The sequence below is a fragment of the Hydractinia symbiolongicarpus genome, chromosome 3 (genome assembly GCF_029227915.1).
Source record: "Hydractinia symbiolongicarpus strain clone_291-10 chromosome 3, HSymV2.1, whole genome shotgun sequence".
NCBI classification, from domain to species: Eukaryota; Metazoa; Cnidaria; class Hydrozoa; order Anthoathecata; family Hydractiniidae; genus Hydractinia; species Hydractinia symbiolongicarpus.
This window is the reverse complement of record NC_079877.1, coordinates 10,796,515-10,819,917: the sequence shown is the minus strand read 5'-3', so window position 1 is coordinate 10,819,917 and position 23,403 is coordinate 10,796,515. Positions and strand designations below refer to the sequence as shown.

The following is a 23,403-nucleotide window of genomic DNA, read 5'->3' as shown; positions in this document are numbered from 1 at the left end:
TATATTTAACCGTCGCAACAAATTGGATAAAAATATATTGCATTTGATATTCGTGTTTCCGTAACATCATTTTCTAACTTGGCGGGGGGTCCGCGCAGAAACAGACAGACGACCGCTATTATTATAGAGATACTAGTCGTGAGCCCGTGGAAAAAAACCCACGGGGTCGCCCGTCCTTTAAATTAAACCGTTGCAACAAAGTGGACAAAAATATATCGCATTTAGTATTGGTGCGCATTATAAAAATTTCGTGTTTCCGTTACGGGACGCGGCTTTCGCGGACACACAGGCAGACAGACGACGGCTATTATTAAAGAGATTATTAAGGATGCTTTAGAACGTTTAATATAATCTTTTTATGTTTGTGTTAATAACTATAAGTTGCTATGTCTAAAATGTTTGTACTGCATCCCGTATCAATTAAACAAAGAACTCTTTGGCCTTCAATATATATATTGGCTTTGAATTTATTCAGGGGCGGCGCTAAAAATTCCAAAGTTGGGGGGGGGGGGGGGCTTAGTCATAGTGGGAGATTTTGTTATTTTAGTGACAATCAACGAGCGATGCGAGTTGTTGAAACAGCTGGGTTCCAGGGGGCGCTGTGAGCCCCCTGGTGGGATGCAGGGGTGGAGCCTCTGGAAGCCAACGCATTTTTAGAGTCCAAAAACACGTTAAACGGCTGTACCTTGGACTTCAGAATAGCTTGTTACGTACTGATTTCGTTGGTATGCGTCACTGGATAAAAAATCGCATTATTTAGTGAGATAACCTGCAGGTTGTCTGTTTGGATAACAATAATTTTCATGCAGTGATAACACTTATTGGCAGAAAATAAAAAAAAATTTACTTAGCAAAAAATTGGGGGAGCTGAAGCCGCCCTTCAGCTCCCCTAGTGGTGCCGCCCATGTTATTCAATTTTTAAAATCCAGATATGTTATTCCCGGCTTTGGATAAGGAACTATTTTCTGTGTGAGGGCTTGGTAACAAAGTTGGCACGTCAGTGTAATTACAACAACAAGCTTTCTCGCGTAAACGTAAATAATAGGATTGCAAAGTTTCAACCGTCATTTGCACAATTTTTTGAAAGTTGAAAAATTTCGAAGCTTTCGTTTGTTTATGGTTCGAAGTATCTACTAAAGGCATCTTTTAATGCTTGATATGTCGTACCGAAAACGAGTCAAATATATCTTGTATGTCGAAGCCTCCGAAATGTAACAACATAGCACGCTTTCTTTCTTCTTCTTTTATATCCACGGCAAGTAAAAAATTGTCAAACCTGGAAATACATTTCTTCCATATCTATCTATCTATCTATCTATCTATCTATCTATCTATCTATCTATCTCTCTATCTCTCTATCTCTCTATCTATCTATCTATCTATCTATCTATCTATCTATCTATCTATCTATCTATCTATCTATCTATCTATCTATCTATCTATCTATCTATCTATCTATCTATCTATCTATCTATCTATCTATCTATCTATCTATCTATCTATCTATCTATCTATCTATCTATCTATCTATCTATCTATCTATCTATCTATCTATCTATCTATCTATCTATCTATCTATCTATCTATCTATCTATCTATCTATCTATCTATCTATCTATCTATCTATCTATCTATCTATCTATCTATCTATCTATCTATCTATCTATCTATCTATCTATCTATCTATCTATCTATCTATCTATCTATCTATCTATCTATCTATCTATCTATCTATCTATAATTTAAATATTTAGAAAATGTGCAAAATGGTTCAAAACAAACCTAACTGATACATACATATGCTCTCTATGAGATCAACAATGCTTCCAGCTCGTTTCAACTCCATCTCGATTCTAAATTTCCAAACAAGTAGGACTAAGAAACTAGACCTGATCAAAGTTGCCATCGCATTTGTTCAATCCTACGACAACAGAAAGCGAGTATTTGGAAAATGTACAAAGGAGGACTGGTAGTTGTCATATACTATACCCCTTCTCTGCACTATCTTTATTTTGCTTCGATGTTACTATTGCTCATTGTGAAAATATATCTTACATAAAATATGGCGTTTCTATATTTCTATATAAAATCTCCTGAATTTTGTGAAGGCTTTCGAGCGCAATATTTCATAATTTGAAGTATGTTTTAAGCCAATCTAGGGGGACGAAAGAAAAAATTTCTTAGTTGGTCGCCCTCCTTTAACACTGAATAATTTAGCCCTCCACTTTCAACATTGATCCGCAGGGCCTGCTCCTTAACAAATAAATAGCCAAAGATGATTACGATCATTGCCCATCAATGACAACTGTCGAAACGTAGCGTAGAATAAACTCGCTTGTTCATGACATCATAATATCTATATTATTTAATGACAATGACTGAACAGATAAGTGATAATGCAATATATACTATCTTAAAATGATTTTCCATGTTGGAATTTCATTATATTGACTTATAATAAAAGCCGATTAGAAAAACTATTTGACCTCTTTACTTGTTCCATTTTTGTAAAAAAAATCATAAATAAAGTAATTCTTTTATTCATAAAAAGTATTCTAATAAAATGAGAGTAGTAATAATAGAAATTATATTGGATTAGAGCTGGATTATATCCTTTATATTGAAAATAAAGATCAACATAAAAATTAACATTATTTTAAGCATAATATTTTTATATAATGAGAATTTCATCACACTTATTTTTTAAGGTATTTTAACAAATTCTAAACATAATAATCTGAAATTACGCTGAATATTTTCTAAGATTTACAGAATTTGATACGCACCAAAATCACCTTTTTTTAATATCTGAGTGAAACAATGTTGATTTAGGGCCCACTTTTTTATACCTTATAATCTGCCTGCCCCAGTACCGTTTGAAAAATAGTATTTTTTTGTGGGTACTGGAGGTACTGACAGCTATATTTTGACATGAAAAAATGGACCCTTTCACAACCTCATCCCCAGGGGTTTTTGCTTTTTTGACATTGAATTGCAGAAGAAAAGATTTACGAATTTGGCTAAAATTTTGCAATCTCTACTTTTGCAATTTCTACCCAGAAGTAACACTTAACAGTTTTTTCTTCCGCACTTTCAACAAAAAGAATTTGCAATCTAATTTTGTTGATATCCAAGAAAAAGATGAGTTGTCGTATTCCTATATAAAACAGCGCGTATCTCCTAGAGAAGAATTAATATAAATCTTTCGTTGTTGCTGTTTTTAACACTACAGGGTGTGGTGTTTCAGTGTTGTTGTCGTTATTATAAACATAACAAAATGTAAACAAACTTAAATCAATGCATACATCTGTTATGTTACGATCGTTTGAAATATAATCGACTCTTAAAAACGCTGCATTGTAATCACTCACAGTACGTTAGCGTTGTTTTAATGATCTGGTAAAAAGACAATGATCTGACCTGTGATGATCTAACATGTGACTACATTACATGCGGAGTTTACTTTTATCCTTGTTTCGTATAAAAATATTCAAAACACCTTTTGCACGATTGTATGAAATTACAGCAACTTTCTCACACCTGATTTTTACATCCTGGAGTATGTGCTTATATTCATTAAATTTTGCAAGAGTCTCGCGGAATTGTTTTTTTTTTCACGCTTTATTGTGATCAGTGTTTCAAGCTGAACACAATGAAATTATGAATTAGAACGGCTCCACCTTTTTTTTAGTCATTTTTTTATTTTTTTATTTTATTGTTGTTGCACCTGCGTATATTTTTAAACGTTCTGTTTTAGCAGGTATAAATATGGTATATTGTAGCTGGCCTCAAAAAGACCTCTAAATGAGGTCTTTTTAAAAATGCATTTCAAAAGATTTATTTTAGACATCAGTAATTTAAATTTTTGAAAGTCACAATTGTGACTTTCAAAAATTTTAATTACTCTGTCATTGTTAAAGTAATGAATACTGATTTCTTTCGCTATCATTACACGTCTCCAACGAACAACAAATTGAAGCCACAAAAAGATAAGGGAAGCATTTTTTAAGAAGATGTGTATAATTTTTTTGTGGAGACAAGAAGATAACAGAGAGTTATTGTGTAATTACAAGTTTATATTGGCAGCTAATCGCGACGAATGGCTTTACAGACCTACTAAACCGGCTCATTTCTGGACGGAAGAACCAAATGTAATCGGAGGTATCAAACTAATTCATCATAAAAACTATGACTTGTGTCATGACTTGTCTTGGAATAACTGCGTTGCGTTTCATGTTATTTCTAGTGAAAACCACTTCCGTTTTAGGCTTGATATTTGTTTTAAAATAGCCGTAGTATGTATGTAAAGGAAACGAGCATGATTGTTAAATCCGCTTTTTTAAAGAAATTCAAGTCAACATTTTTTAATTTTCCTATCATTAGAAAGTGTATTAAATATTCTTTCCAATAATCTAAAACTTATTTTGATTTTTTTTATTGAAGAAGATAAAAAAGAATTTGAAAAACGCATACACATTCCGCTAAAACGACCTTCTTTACAAAACTACGTTGTTCCCCTAATTCCACGTGATTTAAAATCGTGATACACGTGTGTAACAATGTTTTTTGTGTGTTTTTTCTATAACAACCTCGATTTGGGGTTACGTTATTTATTTTAAGTTTTTTTTTCCTTCAAAATTTGATTTAATGATGTAATATCTTTAGCATAATTGAACTAGTCATAAAAGAAAAAAAACTCTAGATGAACTTATAAGCTTGTGCATGAAAGTTATCACATCCATATAGAGCTTTTATAGTTTTGTAAATAAAATCCAAGATGTACAGGACAGTGCACGAAAAAAAAATACATTGAAAAAGTACTTTAAATTATTTCAACAAAATCCTCTGAAAATGTAAAAAATTCTATATCAAGAGAGAATGGAATTAAAAACTGTCAAACAATTACGTGATATTGCAAAAAGTCGTGGTTTAACAGGGTATTACAAGCTACGTAAAGCTGAATTAATTAGTAACTAATTAATTAGTAACCCTACTACCAACGCCCAAGGCCATGGATATATTTGAAAGGCAGGAGGTCGAAAAATCGAATGATCGTGAAATTCAAGATGCAGGAATGGTATAACTGGCTACTTGATGCCATCACAAAGCCCATAAAAGAAGAGGTCATGAGTAATTATGCAAAATTCAAACGCGGGGTAATGGAGCTTTATTACAGGGTAGCAAATACAAGACCTATACTGCATGATGAAGTTGAACAGGAGGCCAACGAGGACTATCTACATGAACAGCCAGGGCTAGATTTCACGCCCTAGGTGCATAAACATGCTCTTCATAGAACTTTCCGGAGTTTCCGAATTCCCGGCATAGAAGGTGCCGATGTTGACGGGTATATCGGGATGGTACGACCCCCATGTGCGGACCCTAGTTGAGGGCCAGGTAAAAGATATGGGATCGGCCAAAATACAGCTGTCACTATGGATATATTGGATTAAGCCAATAGAGGGGACAAAAGAGTATGAGGAGGCGAATAAAGCGTTTCATAGTAATATGACACCAGTATTACAGGGTAGCAGCGTAGATGACATACTGGATACGATGTTTGCCGGGTTAAAACACATGTGGAAAATCCAGCATTCCCAAAAAGTGGCTTTTCGATAGGTCGAATACTACACCTTGATGTAGGTTTTCATAAATTGAAACTAACAAGACGTTCATCATATATAAAGGCACTTAAATGGATAGTCTCCAAAAAGGCCATCTTTAACAGTAAAAATGAGGATGAGGAGTGTTTCAAATGGGCCATTATAGCATCACTCTATCATGAGGAGATAGTAAAGAACCCAAATAGAATTTCCCAGATAAAACCATACGTAGGCCTGACCAGACAACACCTCTCATACATACTTCTGATCAAACTATACATGCCATGCCATCCATACCCCTAAAACACGCTACATCGTCTCTCATACCCGAACAACCCCCACAAAATCAATACAAGGATCCCAAGACTAAAAAGTTGAGCAAGCACGTATCATCTGGATGGTGCACGTATAGTGCCTTTGCCTATGGGGATATATTAAATCCCCTAACGGTGTACCGCGGGAAGGATTGCGTCACCCGTTTCGTCAACCATCTAGACTATACTATACCTACCCTCAGCAGGATATACTGCCTCTAACAGATGTCCTAAAAAGAGAACATGACGAGGCATCGAAATTCCATAACTGTTTAAAGCCCTTCGATGACTGTGAGAATAACCGCAAAGTTCAGGACCATTGTCACTATACAGGACTGTACAGGGGTGCCGCATAGTATAAGATACCCAGCCATATTCGAAGTACAACATGCAGGACATCGGTTGCATAGCCAAAAACACCGAGAAGTACATCTCTTTCAACGTGAAAATTAAGGTACCCCTTGGGGGTATGGGATATGGTGATGGTGAGAAGTACAAAAAGATTGAGATTAGGTTTATCGATAGTTGTCGATTTATGGCATTATCACTGGACAAATTGGCAAGCAATCTCATTGGTACAATATGAAATGTAAGCAGTGTGCAGATACCTGCCTTGAATTCCAGAACATAGACGCCGAATACATGTCAAGCTTTTGGTGTAAACATTGCGATTCGAATACCACCAAGCAACTTAACCGGGATCAGGTGAAGACGAATGTGCCATCCATGGCCAAATTTATCGACAAGGATGATATCTTCAGGCTGATGCTGAGAAAGGGCGTGTACTCCTATGAATACATGGATGGATGGCAGCGATTCGAGGAGTTGGATCTACCCCCAAGAAGGCCTTCCACAGTAAACTTAATATGAAGGGGATAAGCGACAATGACTATGCATATGCAAAAGAGGTATGGGATGTCATTAGCACGGGGGGTGATAACGTCACTATGGGGAATTACCATGACATCTACCTGATCATAGACGTACTGCTATTAGCCGACGTCTTCGAGACGTTTCGAGGCGCCTGCTTGGACAACTACAGCCTTGACCCTGCACACTTCTATAGCGCACCCGGCTTGGCTCGGAATGCAGCACTGAAATTTACGGGTATAAGGTTAGAGCTCCTTACAGATCCTAACATGCTATTGATGTTTGAGAAGGGTATAAGAGGAGGTATAACCCAGGTCCTACACCGATATGCCAAGGCTGATAATAAGTACATGGGGGACCAGTACGGTTCGGAGGTTGAATCCTCCTACCTGCAGTATCCCGATGCCAACAACCTATATGGCTGGGCGATGCGCCAGGACTTGCAAACGGACGGCTTCAAATAGGTATCAAACGTCGAGGCATTCACGGAAAGGCGGATCGGGAAGCTAGTTGAGGATAATAAGCATGGGTACATCCTAGAGGTAGATATTGACTACCCGGAGAGACTACACGACAAACATAACGAGCTGCCGTTCCTACCCGAACGCAGGACGGTACACAAGGTCGAGAAATTGGTGCCAAATTTGGAAAACAAGCAGAAATACGTGGTCCATATAAGAGCCCTTCATGAAGCTATACAACATGGGCTTGAGCTCAAGAAAGTGCGCAGGGTCATCCGATTCAATCAAAAGGCATGGTTGATGGGATATATCGATCACAACACGAGGCTGAGAACGGCTGCCGAAAATGAGTTCGAAAAGGATTTCTATAAACTAATGAATTTAAGCGTATTCGGTAAGACGATGGAGAATATCAGGAGCCACCGCAACATCCAACTGATCAACAATGAAGAGAAGTACATTAAGCTTGTGATGAAACCAAATTTCAAAGGTGGAAGCAGGTTCAGCAAAAATCTATTAGCAGTTGAAATGGGCAAGACCGAGATCAAGATGAACAAGCAGGTGTATACAGGTCAGGCCATATTGGATATGTCAAAAATGGTGATGTACGAGTTTCACTACGATTTCATGCAACCTAATTATGGTAGCAAATTGCAACTCTGCTACTTGGACACGGACACCTTTGTATACCATATACGAACGAAGGACTTCTACACCGATATCGGTTCGATACAAGTGCGTATAATCCGGATGATAACAGGCTTCTTCCTGTGGGGAAAAACAAGAAGGTTGTAGGACTCATGAAAGACGAATTAGGTAGTAAAATCATGACCGAGTTCGTCACCCTCAGGGAAAAACTCTATGCATACAAGAGCCTAACAAAAGAAGGCGGTGATCGAAAAGTGAAAGGCGTCAAGAGATGTGTTAAGAAGAAATCCATTACCTTCAACGACTATCAGCTATGCCTGGAAGAGGGTGTCGACATATACAAAACCCAATTCTTAATTCAAAACAAGAACCACCAAATATATACCCAAGACGTATCGAAGTTAGCCCTTAACAGGGCAGATGACAAACGTATCATACAATCGGATCAAATTACGACGCTGGCCAGAGGTCATTACCGCCTAGTGCCAACCGACCCATGCTATTAACCATCAAGATTGATAAAATAAAAGAATGTCTTGGGAAAAAGATTGCGAGCGATTCTTTTCACAGGGGGAGTTGGATTGAATCATCGGAGGTGAAAAATGTCCCATATCGGTCCGGAAGTCTGCCGATAGAATCCAAGCTTCCAACGATCCCCAAACTCAAAAAAAACGAGTTTCAAACAACAACAACAACAATAAAAAAACCGGAGGGTTCTTCAAAATAACTAAATGGAGGCATGTCTGTATAAAGTCTTACTCCTACCCTATGCCCTGATTGCCTACATATTATTTAGATATCAACGTATAATAAAGATGTCATCTAATATTGCACAAGTCTTTGACAATTCCTCTGAAGAATATGACAATATTGAGAAGCACATCGATAAACGCCAGGCTTGAGGGAGGCCCTACGCAAGGGCAAGGGGATCTCCTGCCCAAAAAGTGCACAGAAGGGTTTGTCGACAAGGCTCCGGAGGAGACTATCGATAAAGTACATACCGATGCACAGAGGGAACTTCAGGAGAAGGGTGAAAAGACTGCAAAAGCACTGTCAACCCATGTTATAAGTCTATATGCCAGCATGATAGGGAATTTTGTGGATATAGACAGTGTTGAGGAGCTAAGGAGAGATATTGAGAATGACCCTATCATTAAAGACTCATTCGCGAACCTGGGCATACTGGTCTACTGTACATTTGGTAAGTTTCTGGCACCTATTGTGGGGCATACGGCAAGACATATGAGCAAAAAGAAGGATGCGGAGAAAGATGCAGATACGGGGGAGAAGACGTCGGTATAATAATAAAATGAGTGGAAAAGGAACAAAAACAAGAGGAGAGGGTCATTACAATGCACGCAAAGCATCCTGGAGGAGTTGCACAGGAACACAATTTGGCAGCACTTATGAAGAAGAGGAAGGAAGAAATAAAGCAAAAGAGGGTACTGTAGAGCCTGCAGTCAAAGCCTCTTCTGAGACCAGTTCTAGCAAGTCGTCGGATGTTTACATCTGTGAAGTTGGAGCGACAGCCGTGATTGCTTTGGGTTTAGGTGTCTGGTATATGTTTAGAAGGGGTGGGAATGAACCCAACAAGCCGGTGGCTAATCCGGAGCCTCAGCATGGTAAAACTCAGCCTATCCCTAGCATGCAATGAATTTTTGCTAAAAAAATAATACTTAATAAATGACAAGTAAGCATGATGACAGCCATATGGGTCGAAGGAAACGCTGGTTATTGATTCTTTATGGGAGTCTGTCAGGCTCGTCTCGTACACTATCCTGACCGCTATGGGAGCAAAGAAGGCTTTGGGGGTTTCTAGACCCGGGGCCAAGATGGACCTGGTGATGGTCTTAAACTAGCCGGTTATATGACGGCAGCGATCCTGTTCGATGAATATGCAATTAAGCAGGGGTGGTACAAAAAAACACTGATACCTCCAAAATAGACCGCCCGGTTAAATGTTTTATTTGTCATAGAGACAAATAAAAATAATGGAAGAGGAGGCCAAGCAGGTTTATAAATGTTTAAAAAGCCTCCCCCTGAACCAATTCAAGGCAAAGGGTAAAGGGCAGCTGACAAAAACCCGCATATCCTGCTTTGATCTCGATAGGGCATCAAAAGGCAATGCTAAACGCCGCATTTACATGCAACCCCTATATGAGCTAATACTTCTTCTACAGGATCACATCCAAGCCTAGTTTAATGAAGGGTATACCTGGGAAAATTATGAGAGACATGTAAATACGATTCAGGTACGATGAAACTTTTAATCGCCCAACACTTGCCGAGGTCACCAATGCATTATGACGGGCACAGTATGCTTTAACAAATGGAGATCAGATGTTAAAATATATTGTTAAAATATAGTCGAACAAAAAGTTGCATAGACTGCCTTGATAAAGCTAAAAAAAGTCAGGCGACTCCTAAGAATGGGGATATTGCGCGGGATGTGGAAATAGACCCCTTGTTATTGATGCGGAAATTCGAGGTGTTCAACAGAATGAAAATTATCTCATTCATGCAAGGCTCGTTGAGAGATACCGCAACGCATTGCGGTGCCTGCAAGGCAAATTAATATATACCCCACCACCACTCGAATGCAAGGCTAGAGGGACTAAACTCTGCCCTGCCTGTCAAGGGTCCTTGGTGAATAACCACGAGGGTACATGGGTATATGGGTCATGCTTTGGAGTATACCCCAAAGTTCACGACAAAAAGTGGTCGAATTATTAAAATAAAATGTTGGATGTCGTAAAACTCCCCCATGCAGCAATCTTCACCGGTCCGACGCCTTGTGGCAAGACACAGCGTGTTTTGAACCTCCCCGAAAATGAATACAAGGGACACTTCCACAATATAGTCATTTTGTGTCCAACTATACGGTGGAACAGTACCTACCTCGAAAGTGCCTTGCTTTGGAAGGATGATTACGTGTTCCTGACAGACCCTGGAAATGAGCTGTTTGAATGGATTCGGAAACTGTCGTTGTTGATGGCAGGCGAGGATACGTTGTTTGTGATTGATGACGTCATCGCTGATGACAACATCGATAAACGTCGACAATCACTACTTGAATGGGCTATTTCGGGAAAGCATCGTAATCACAACCTTTGGCTACTCACGCAGTCATATACGGCATTAGCAAAAAATCTGAGAAGGCAGAAGAAACAGTTATTTGCCGAACGAACGATCAGATATGAAAATGATAGATGAGGTAACTAATATGATTACGGACTGGGATCATATTAAATTAACAATTAAGATTCACATAAAATATTGAAAAAATCCGAGTATACATATCTATTCGCAAGGCTTAAGCACTCTAGGGCTTGTAGTATTTTGGATTGAGCAAGATGAAATCCTCCGGCCTACGTTGCTTATATGAGAAAGATGTCCAACTCACCCTATCCAACGCAATACCTGCAGGAGCCATTGAAACCCTGTTTGACAAGCAAGATCAACCCCTCTTCAAAAGGGCAGATCTTGAACGTTTTCTTGGTATTGCTAATATCAAGTCTAATTTTCAATATTTGACCGAGGAAACGAAAACAAGGCGGAAAATTGTGGGGTTGAAGGAGGGACAAATCCACATGACATCATCGTTACGCTGGGAGGGGCCATCGAAATTAACGTCAAGAAGGTTTAGGGCTCTAGCTTTGACAAAATGGTTGGCTGGGAGGGGTGTGGAGAGATTACAGGAAGAGCTTGCCGCAGCAATCGAAGAAAGGGATATTTCCATCACTATGCTCGAGGATGATCTTGATGTCGTTAAGCAAGACAACTCGGAGCTACGGCAGGGACATGTCCCACGTCGACATCAATATGATAGAGTACTATGCGTGGTTGATAAAAACGACCCCAACGAGCATGGAAAGAAGGGTAAACATGAGCATTATATGATACGATGCCAACGCAGACAGCTCAGCACAAGGGTAAATATATTAAAAATAATGTATTCCGAGATGGCTGTGAGAAAACCGAAATGCTATGATCCCAATCCCGTACATGCTTGGTGTCGATTCAGAGACGATTGCTTTGGTACCGATAATTGTTGCCTCGACCATTTCACATTGCCCGAAGATGATACGCGGGAGCTATTCGAAGGTATGTTCGATATTTATATGTCGTAAGCAGGCACAATTTTCACTACTCCAGCGAGGAATAAAAATTATATGCAAATACCTTTTTGACCCCTTCAGCTGTATGTTAAAAGGTACTGAATTATCAAAGAGATGGAAGCATACATAAAATAAAATCAATTTACAATCAACTACGATATTCAGGTACCTGTGCTACATTGCTGCATAAAAGCAGGATCGATAACCGGTTATTGTCATACCTGCCTGGAAAATTTCAGGTATCCAGGTGGAGCATACTATGAAGGTTTTGAATACCCCACGGACGAAGATCTTTTGCACAGGGTAGCATCAGGCGAAAAAACATGGGCAACATTTGCAAGGGGTGAGATTGATGATGATCTCGAGGATGATATTGAACGCCTGGGGCTCTATATTGTTGCGGTCAAGGAGAACAACTATGGGGCGCTCTGCTACCAGATCGTCAAGGATAGGACTTGAAGCTATCGGATTTGGCTGATATAGAAACAATAAGCAATATACTCGACTTTCCGATACCCGATAGATGTCTAGTCGATAATGATTTGGAAAATGAGCATAATGTCATCAAAAGCATCGTCTATGGATACCCATTTTATACTCAACATCCTTTGGATCATGTAAGGGATCCGAATAAAGACGATGCTTTGGATGACGAAATAGATTTGGGTGAAGATGATGACAAAATAGATTTGGATGAACTAGAAGAACTCGTGAAAGCATATTACCATTCTTTGATAACCTATGGCGGTACCTGAACATCCTCAGGAGTAAGCATCAACTCTTCCGAAACGAAGCTTCTTTCGGGACCATCCTTTAGGTAGTATAAAAGACGACTACCCATCACAATACGATCCAGCCTGTAAGTATGTTTGCTACAAAAGGCGTCGGTTTCGCGTCTTTTAGAGTCACTATGCTCTTCTCCGGGATGTAGAAGATAGAGGTAGAGACCATCCTCGGGTACAGGCTTCTCTTCAGGATATTCTTCGCTTTTTGCAAGTGGGACATCTTCGCGCTTGATGGCCTTGCGAGGTTTCATCTCGATCATCGTAGTCTTGGTATTGTTAAGACCTTTCACGATGGTATACAGATGCTTGACCCAAATTGTACTAGTCTCGTTAGAGACCAACTCTTAGGCATCCTGGGGCTTGAAGAGTCTCTCGCCAAGGATCTTGTTGTACCATTCGACGAAGGCCGTAAATGTATGGTAATATTTAGTAGTTGCTCTCTTGATCTCAACACCCTTATCCTCCAGTAATTTCGTTACGTCGGATTTGAAATCACTACCATTATCACACTAGAAGGTTTTAGGGTAGTGTAAGGGTCCTGCCTTGTAGATATCCTTCAACATATCCGCGACCTTGCTAGCTTTCTTCGTTCTTAGGGGCCTCGCTACTTTGTATTTTAACGCTACGTCAATGCCTGTCAGGATGTATTTATATGTATTACCGTACAAACGATCGTGAGGCATGTACAATAGATCGAATTGGTGCATCTCGATGGGCGTTGTAATGGTAAAATAGGGGTAGTCTATACGTTTTGGACCCTTGATGTTTCACAACCACAAGAGTTGCCTGGATAGCCAATGAATTACCTTCTTTTTGGAGATACCACTCTCCTTTGCGAGTAATTTGATAGCCTTGCGGCCGATCCACAAATGTTCCGGGATATAGTAGATATTACCAAGCTTTTCCATCTCTTCTTCGGTAACAGCGTGCGTTTTTGACATATTTATTATATATATGTCAAAACGCACCTATAAGTATTTGTAGACTATAAAGCCTAGCACGGATAAGGAGCCAAGTACGAATGTGAGTTCCCCATCGGCTTGGGTTTTTAAAGGGGTGTAGAAATCCTTCAATTGCGGGGCTTTTCTATCGGAGGCCACATAATGGTACATGTCGTTGTCCAATTCACGAAGGCTCTTGCCAGCTTTTATTTGTTTCTCCCTTTCTATCGAAAACCAGCCCAATTTTTTCTGTCTATCCCTGATCCATTAGGCCTGATCCGTATTGAGCTTTTCAACAGCCTCGTCGTGCCGCTTGCGTTCGACTTCGCCGTGCCCCGAGAGTTTAGAAAACAGGAAGTTAGTCCCGCTGAATGCAAGGGCGTGTATGGCCGCCTCAGCCACGATCACAGCTATTGTGGCTATTCTTTATTTCAATATTCAACACGGTCCAATCTGACATCCAAAGTATTCATTTGCGCGTCTTGCAGGAGGTATACATAACGTTTGAACTCGCCGATTCCATCTGCTTTCTTGGTAATGTGCAGGGTAATGCCATCACTCAAGCGTTGTAGGGGTCTTCCGCTACCATTCACAATATTGTCGGGAGATGCCCGAAAATCCACAAATAGGGCATACCTTTTATTGAAAAACTGGCTAATGATCACATTAGAGTCGTGGCTGCCAAAGAGATTCACGACTTGTTCCAAATGATCTTTGGGATGCAGGGCATGGCTATACAATTCGTTGGGTTCGCCCTCAACCGTCACTGATATCTTTTCGATTTTAGGGTTATGAAACGTTTCGTTTACGCCCGCGTAGCGATTCACTTTTCCAGGGTCTATAAACATTAGCAGGACACCTTTGAAGGACTTAGCAGGAGCATCGATCTGTAAATTGTAGTTGGTATCTGCTTTTTTCATGGTCACAACCTTCATTCTAAGTACTCTTTCATAGGGCAAAGCGAGTCTTGAATATCTTGACATCATAGCACCTGCCAAGCCCTATGGGTAATCTTGTCAAATTCTAACCTAATATTGGTAATTTTATACGTAGCATCAGTAGGCTTGGCTGCTGTAGGCCCCGAGACTGCTGTCACTCCATCCTTGATGACGTCAGCGTAAGTTGCGAAATTTACGATGAATTGGAGGCGGTCATAGAGTCCTGCCGGATAGAACGGCAGATCACGGGTCAGTTCAAACATTTGGCCAAAAGGTATGTAAAAGGTGTTCCCATAGGCTGCAACGATTGCATTTTCTTCATCGGTCCCCACATAGCCACTAGCACTTACCTGTAAGGCCCTAATGGTTCCGTCGTTTGGATTGATATCAAACTTTACTAACCCGATAAACGGCTAGAATGTTGTAATCGCTAATGTTTTGGACCTCTTTACCGTTTAGAGTAATACGTAGGCTTTTCACCAAACCTTTCCCTATGTTTGATGGTTCTTGTTGTATTGGTCCCCGTCAGAGTCAGGTCAAATAAGAGTTTGAGACTACCCAGAAAGATGACAACATTCTGGGGCATGTTGGGTATGTCAATGTATAAGTCCTCGTTCTGATTAATGGTTGATGGGGTATGTGTGATATGAACCCTCTGTCTCCTACCTTTTATATCTAGTAGTTGCTTAGCCTCAGTATACGGATCTAAAATGGTTCCAAATGCATTCATATTTATTATAAAAGGAAAAATGTTGTAAATAAAGATGAATAATCCAGTATTTACACCCGAGGAGGATATTGGCAAGCACGATGATAAAGATGAAAAAGAGGATACCCAACGAATCTTAGGGATGGGCTGGATAAAGAACCAAATGCGATGCATTACGGTAGGTTCTGAATGGAGGAGGGTGGTGAACTGATTATAAGAAAGATTGTAACAGGAAAAAGATCCTTACCGGAAGTATCACTGACGTTGAAGGACGGTGTTTTTCCAACTATAAAACAGCTAAAGATTAGGCTGGGTACTGCGCGTCTGAAGGCAATAAGCTTTAATAAATATGAAACACCCAACAAAGGTAGCAGGACAGAGGCCCAGAATCTTATCCATGATGTTAATGTCCTTATGAATAGGGATGAAGATGAGGGGACTCCTTTGATAAGGACGGATGTGATGGAGATGGAGACGATTGATAGTATTCAAAATTTTGCCCAAGACGTTGAAGGCTATATAGATACCTCATTTGCAGGCATTGACAATGATGCCCCCGAAATTGATATGAGATCATTAAAAGCTGAAATTGAAAACTTACAGAAGAATATCAAGAATTTGGAGAGCGATATTATTTTCTATGATAGTAAAATAAATACAAAGGAGGGTGAATAAAAAGAGCTTAAGAAGCAGAAGGCTGGGTTGAACAGGAATAAGGACGGTAACAGGTTGAGGAAAGATATTGAAAAGTTGAAAAGGCAAAGGAAGGATGTACTTAGCAAGCATCGCCTGTTATCGGAGGAGGTTTATAAACATATGAGAAATATTAGGGCCGAGTTGATGAAAATCGCTGGGGATGCCATGCCTTTGCTGGAGAAGCTTAAAACACTCTTCCGTGTACAGGGTCTTACACTGGCCAGCATCGTCTCTGCTGTGGGTCTACTGGTTTCCACCATTGTCCTTGCCGTTACAGGAGGAAGTGGTGCAGCAGCAGGGGCTGCAGGGGGAACCACAGGGGGTGGTGAAAAAGGGTTTGTACAAAAGCAGCTGGAGAGGATAGGAAATTTTCTTAAATATCTGGCAGGCAAGGCAGGCGCTGCCTTGCCCAGAACTATCGGTACGGTAGTCTTCTTCCTTCTGAGGGTAGCGTCAACTATTGTTACATATGCAGCTAAACATCTTTATATGGCAGCCGCTGCCGCTGTTGGGTTTGTCGTGCTATATGTTAAATAAGCTTTTTTTTGCAGTCAAATATATGCTAGGATTATACCTACCCCATATGCTGATTATTGAGGCCTTGGTATCCTCGTGTTGATTTGGTTGTTCGGGTATGGATGAGGACGATGTTGCGGGGCCGGGGGGTATGGATGGTATAACCTGTATGGTATGATCGGGAGTATGTATAGGAGGCATAGGATGCTTTGGAGGTATAGTATGTATGAGGACGTAGTATGCTTTGTGGGTAGGGTATGCCTGAGGGGTGTGACAGACACATGCGTCAGAAGAGGCTTGTTATTTACGTCAAGCTTGATACCGATCATTGCATTGGCCGGTGCGATCAGAATATTTTTGTTATACCCGCCAATCCTCCCCATACGCAGATTAATATCGGAGGGCAACATGTAGACGTGGTACATTACGGCGAAATTCACTGGAGTCCTGGCATATTGCAGTACTTACTGGAACTCTGTAATATCCCGACTTACGTTCTCCTGACGTTCTACCATAGCTTAAAAATTCTGTACTAAAATTTGCCTTGCTGTATAATTTTGGGTACTATAAGAAATGATCTGGCCCGTGCTTGTGATCCCAGTAACAAGACCACGTAAACCCTGATACTCTTGCTTAGCTTGGTCAGGCCCTCCGATGCTAGACCTTGGCTTGTCAGCATGATGAATTTGGCCCAGTCTTCATCAACTTGGGGCCACCATGTACCATTTGTCAATGACGACATGACAGCCTTGAATTTTCACAAGGCATTGGGATCTGCACAGTACTAGCGGCATACCTGTGCATACCCGAAGCTCGAGTATGGGTTTTTGTACCGTGAGAAGCCATCATCGTAAGGCATGATGACCTTTATCCTTGCCAGAATACGACGCATGTGGTAACAGACATGGAATTTAAAAATACTGTTGATGAACGGTACCGATCCCGACATGTGTTTGGTACATATACCTAATGCGGTAGTTGCGCAATGGATAGCAAAATTAACCTGAATATTCCAGTAATCCAACGCTTGCCCTTCCAAATCACATTAACAGGGTCATCAAGGTAGGTTGTAGGAACTTTTATGGCGTACTTCGTGAATTCAGGGAATACCACAGAGATATGGGAGTGTGTACTCACGTACAGGTCCTGGTGCTCCTAATTGGTTACGCCAAGTGGCCATTCACCCCTCATACTTTTATACTTTTCCTTGGGGTTGTATTGGTATATATTCATCCTTTCTTAAAACAAAGATGAAACAACTGTACATCACTGATATCGGTAAACCTACCATATTCGAAGACTACCTGGAACAGGACACTCGAATAGCTCTAAAACCTATATCTATTAGACCTGGGTGGCTGAATTTCTATAGGAACAATGATATCACTATACATAAAATAGGACCTGACCAGAGGGTAACTCGAATTGAGATTATGAATGACCTGTTTAAGATCGAGGATATCGCGGCTATTGTAAACAGCCAGGCAGAGGGAAAGATATCACTATTTGTTTTAAAAAATGGCTACTGCAAGCTCCATGTCGGCGATGGGTATACAGTGGCGATTCATCGACCATTGCAGGAGCTTTTGGGACTACCCTTCGACCCTAGTAATAAGTATTATATGAAGGGTGACCATGATGCCTTATACAAGACCGATACATACCATAGGGTTAGGCTCGTTTGCCCACAGTTAGATAAAGACGACTGTCTTTTGGATGGCAAAAAATCTATGCCTGGGAAGATATGTTAACCTGGACCTTTGACAGTCTTGTATACCTTCTACTAAAGGGGTCCACGGACCGTCTGGAGTTCCTTTTAACGGACGTCTACCACCATGAGAAGAACGTCACGTTTTTCAATATAACTATGTGCATTCTGATAGAATAATAAATGAGTGATATCAGCAAACTTTATCCGAGTTTGCCGAGTGCACCCGCACAGGGCTCTGATCAGGATGACGGACAGATTTTTAGGCTCTAGAAGATCAAAGAAATCGAACATTACCTAGGGGATGAAATAAAAGAGCGGAATAGATTGGCGAAAAAATTTAAAATGCACAACACGTGGGTCAGGATGTGCGACCATGGTCTGCTTGGCGTAAGTGTTATTACGTCAGGGATGGGGATAGGAGCCATGGCCTCGGGTATGGGGGTACCCTAGGCTTGTACCATGTGGGGAATCGCGATTGTCGCCGGCATAGGGCAAACCGGTCTTCGGAACGCTTCAAAACGCCTACGTGTTTAATCCAAAAAACATGAGGGTATAAGGCTACTCGCGGAGGCCAAATGAAACAAGATTGTGGATCTGATCAGTAAGGCAATGGAAAATGGAGTTATCAGTGACCATAAGTATAGCCTGATCAGTCGTGAAAAAGAAAGGTATGTGCTGTTGAAGGAACAAATGCGCCAGAGGTTTAACAGGATTGTAAATGCTATCAACGAACAGGAGAGAGCCCAGGTAGTTGCAAAGGGTAGGGAGGAGGGTAAGGATGAAATTTTAAAAAAACTTCAATCTGTGCAATATGCAAGCACTATGTGGAGTCCCCACCTGAATATAGGCCTTAATTTTAGGAGACCTAGAGGGTATAACATCTGTGCCCGCCCAGGTACAGTTGCTCAGATACCTCGAAAGGTATTAAAAAACGGCATGATATTTTATAGGCATTTGAACCTATAAAATTTCTAGTCCTCGCTTAGCAACCATTCCTTCCTAAAGTCCTTGTACCGACATTCCGTAATATGCACCTGGGGGTTGTGGTTTTTGCCTTGTATGTATACAGACGAAAAGGCCAGAAAAGCGTTGGCTTGGAAGGGCTCATCATAGGGTACAGGCATACCATAGAATTTGGTGGTAATTACGTCCTTGTAATATTAGAGCTTGGCATTAATACAACGGTCCTTTTTTACAGGCTCTGTCGTTTGTTTTTTAAAGATTAACTCTTCTACTTTAGACCATATTTGACGATATTTTGCAACCCAATCGAAATACTCCTCAAAATCCAGACTCATTACCGGTGATGCATTTGCATTGTACTTATCATTCTCGTCCCCAGGCTTTGTTGCCTATGTCAATGCCGCTAGCGCTTACTTGACGGCTAAACAAGATTAATTTCGCCGCTCGCCTCGATGACACAAAAGACAAAAAACCTGGGGAGGTTGGCTTCTTAACACAAGAAAGGTTTCTTGACAATTTCATTAAGAAGGTAGAAAAAACGAAGTTACGTTAAATTTAAACCAGCTTGCAATAAACTTCCCAACCAATGAAATCACATGCTAGCCAATTAAATTGGTAAACAAAACGTTTATAAAATACAGAACATTTTTATATGGGATTTGTAGTGTCGGAGACTGCGTATATACAGACTGTTCTATATTTGTATATATAAGGCACAGAGTGAAGTGTATATAGCTCTTTGTATTTAACTATTTTACGAGACACACGTGTTATTTCTTGTCTTGCTGGTATCTCTCAGGATTATAGACGCTTTTAAAGAAAATTGCAAAAAAATAAAATTCACTTTGACTGGTATGGACACACTTTCGTATTATTATATAGAAGATTAAAATAAATAAATTATGTGATTAAAATGAATGTATTATTATTTTATTACGCCATTTTGAATGATGTACGACATATTGCGTACCTGTATATACTAAATCGGTCTGTCAGAATAGGTGGCGCAGTTTACGGGTCATATTAATCGCTCTACCGGCGTTTAATGCCGAACACAGTTAGTTGTGGCTTAACCCCCTCGGCTAGTCTACATTATAATACTCGTTGTCTGTTTGTCAAGTCTAGGTAATGTTTTATTAAGACCCTAACTGACTATTGTATTCACAAGAATTGCTTTCACTGGTTTAAATGTCCAATGTATGTAACTGACCAGCTATGTTAATTTAACTTGTCAGCAGAGAATATTAATGTTCAATTTAAAGCTGCATAGACAGTAAAACTTGTTGTGTCGATATGGTGCTGATGAACAGCAATAAATAAATTCATACACCTTCTTATTTTAGGACTGGACCAATTAGTTGGATATGAAGGAGGGACTTGGCTTGGTATGACAAAAACTGGTAAATTTGGATGTCTCACTAACATTCATAATAACAATACCATAACAACTGCTAAAGGATATGCTAGAGGAATGCTTGTGTCTACTTATTTGAAAAGTAAAGTTGACACCAATACATACGTAAACTCCATCCAAGATGTCAAATTTAAATATAAGCCGTTTAATTTAATTCTTGGAAACATTCTTGGAGATATGATGTACTTAAACAATGTCAATCAGCAAGCACCTGTTGTTTTAAAGCCAGGTAAAAGTTCGATGTTTTTGTAATTTTTATTGTCTGTGATACTACCAACGTATTTAGAGGGTCAAGCCTTTTGTAGAAAATGGGACCTAAAATTCTGTTTTGAACTCCTAGCTAATTGTCATTTGCAGTTTTTTTTAATGTTCATAAATCTGATTTTTATTTTGTTTTGTTGCGTATTGTTATATTACTATGTAACATTACTTGCTTTGACAATATTCGTAGGGTGGCATAGGAAAGTAAGTGGAGTACTGGATAGTGAAATAAAAAGAATTGTACAGAAAACTTTAAGCTTGATTTGAGCTTCTGATTTTAATAGGTTACAATTGCATTGGTAATTCAGTTATGGGTTACCAAAACTTAAAAGAAACGAAAGGAAAACAAAACTTTGAAACCGCTATCAAAAAGTCGACATCTAAAGAAACGCTGATGGAAAATTTGCTTGCATGTTTGGATGATAGCCCAAGGTGTGTTTTGTGTTTTGAAAGTATTCATTATAATATTTTGTCATAAGGAATGTTACCATAAGGTAGGACTCAACTAGAATTAAAATAGTTAAAACTGTCAAAGTGGAGCAAACAATTCGTCTTAGAACAGACGGTGGAGTTTATATTAGTAAAATTTGGAATTTAGTCACATAAGGATAAAAAAACAAAGTCTGCTTCAGCTTGCAAATACATTTTAAAGTATTCTTTTCAAGAAAGAAGTTTTGCTGCAAAACAAAATTCCAATACTTTACTACAAACATATATATAGTAAGTTTGTGAACAAAAAATAAAAATAACAGGGAAAAATAGTGTTTAAATTCACGAAAATAATGTTGGCTGATTACCCGTTTGTACCTTTAGTTAAAATGTAAACGTTCTATTAACATTGCAGACTTTTAAGATGGTTTTGTGTATATGACTGGTATCATTTTTGGAGGTCATTTCATGTTCTTCCACATTTTAGAACATATACAAATATGTACTTTATTTCGTCTTTTTTTGTTCTAGAAATGTAGAAATGTAATAGCACACCACTTTTATCTGTTCTAGACATATTCCAGAAGCTTCCATCAAAGAATGTAATCAAGAAAATGAATACCTAAGCTCTGTGTTTATGCCTGAAACGTTTATACCTGAATTTGGCATATGTGGAACTCGGTATGGAGTCACGATTCCTTTTTGTTTTTTTGTTTTTCTCAGTTGGTTAGATCTATAAATTTGTTTTTAATTTTTATTGTTTATTTCTTTAGGACTAATACAATCATTCTTGTTGATAAATATAACCACGTGACGTTTTTTGAAAGAACAATGACTAACCCGCAACAGCGTAACAATGGGTGGCACACTAGTATCTATGAATTTGAAATAGCAGCATTGCACACATGCATTTTTTGAATTAAATGCAAAGTTTTTAAAGATGGTGAAAATGATATTCAATTAAAATTTTTTAATGAAAATTTTTGTCTAATTTCAATTTTTGGAACAAATATTTCAAGGTGATGAAAATGATATCAAATTTTTTTAACGAAATTTTACATTTCTTGTGTAACCAGAATTTTTTTAAAGAAATTCTAAAAATATAAGAGTAATTTTTGTTCATTTTTTAGATTCTTTTCTTAATATAAAGACAAATTTTGCCATATGTAACCCTTTTTGTTTTTAAAATATCTTTTTCTCAATATTGTTATGCACGAGGTGGCATTTACAATTAGGTTTAAGGATAAAATGGCTATCGTATCGATTCAAAAGGTTTTTAACTTAACTATGTAAATATGTTTTTTATAACTAAATGATGAAGAATTTTGAATTTTACATTCATAAAAATTTTAAAAATGCACAAAATCTTTCAATGAATAAAAATGGCGAAATAGTCGGAAATAGTTCATATCTAATTTTGTCAAATCGGCTAGATTATTGGCGATACTGGCAAAACTGATACAAAAATTAAATTTTTTATAATTTTTATTTTATTAACATTTGCTTAATCTTATAACATAAGTCCAGCTCAAAACAATTCAAAACATCATTTTCACCATCTTTAAAAACTTTGCATTTAATTCAAAAAATGCATGTGTGCAATGCTTCTACTATAAAATATGTCAAGATTTTGTCCTTTTAACAATGTTATTATTTATTGGCTTTAACCTATTATTTAACATTATTTATTTCCATGCTTATTTTTCTAATTACTGACATCTATATTATAATGCCCGTATACGTCTGTCCGTCCGTCCGTCTGTCTGTCACGCAAAATGGTAGCTTTGCTGCAACGGGCGAACCCGTGGAGTTTTCTACGGGCTAACGACTAGTTTATATATATTTTAATTGTATATTACTCATAATGCAGCACAAGTTAACAATAGATTAGTATTTAATTCCGCATCCGGGAGATTTGTCATGATTTGCAATCTTTCATTAAAAAAGCTTCATTAAAATGAGGAGTATTTTCTAATAGTTCTAATAAAGAAGCAAAATCAACCTTGCGTGGTTTGTGGTATCAAGT

The 23,403-nt window shown here is 38.9% G+C and overlaps 1 protein-coding gene across 1 annotated transcript; it reads left to right on the top strand.

Moving 5' to 3' along the window:
- The first annotated feature begins 3,998 nt into the window (after window positions 1-3,998).
- Window positions 3,999-23,289, top strand: LOC130635669 (transport and Golgi organization 2 homolog). Its single transcript, XM_057445083.1, has 5 exons — window positions 3,999-4,161; window positions 20,617-20,916; window positions 21,233-21,380; window positions 21,951-22,058; window positions 22,151-23,289. The coding sequence occupies exons 1-5, from the start codon at window positions 4,014-4,016 to the stop codon at window positions 22,293-22,295; spliced, it is 849 nt and encodes a 282-aa protein (XP_057301066.1). The 5' UTR covers window positions 3,999-4,013; the 3' UTR covers window positions 22,296-23,289.
- The last annotated feature ends 114 nt before the right edge of the window (window positions 23,290-23,403 follow it).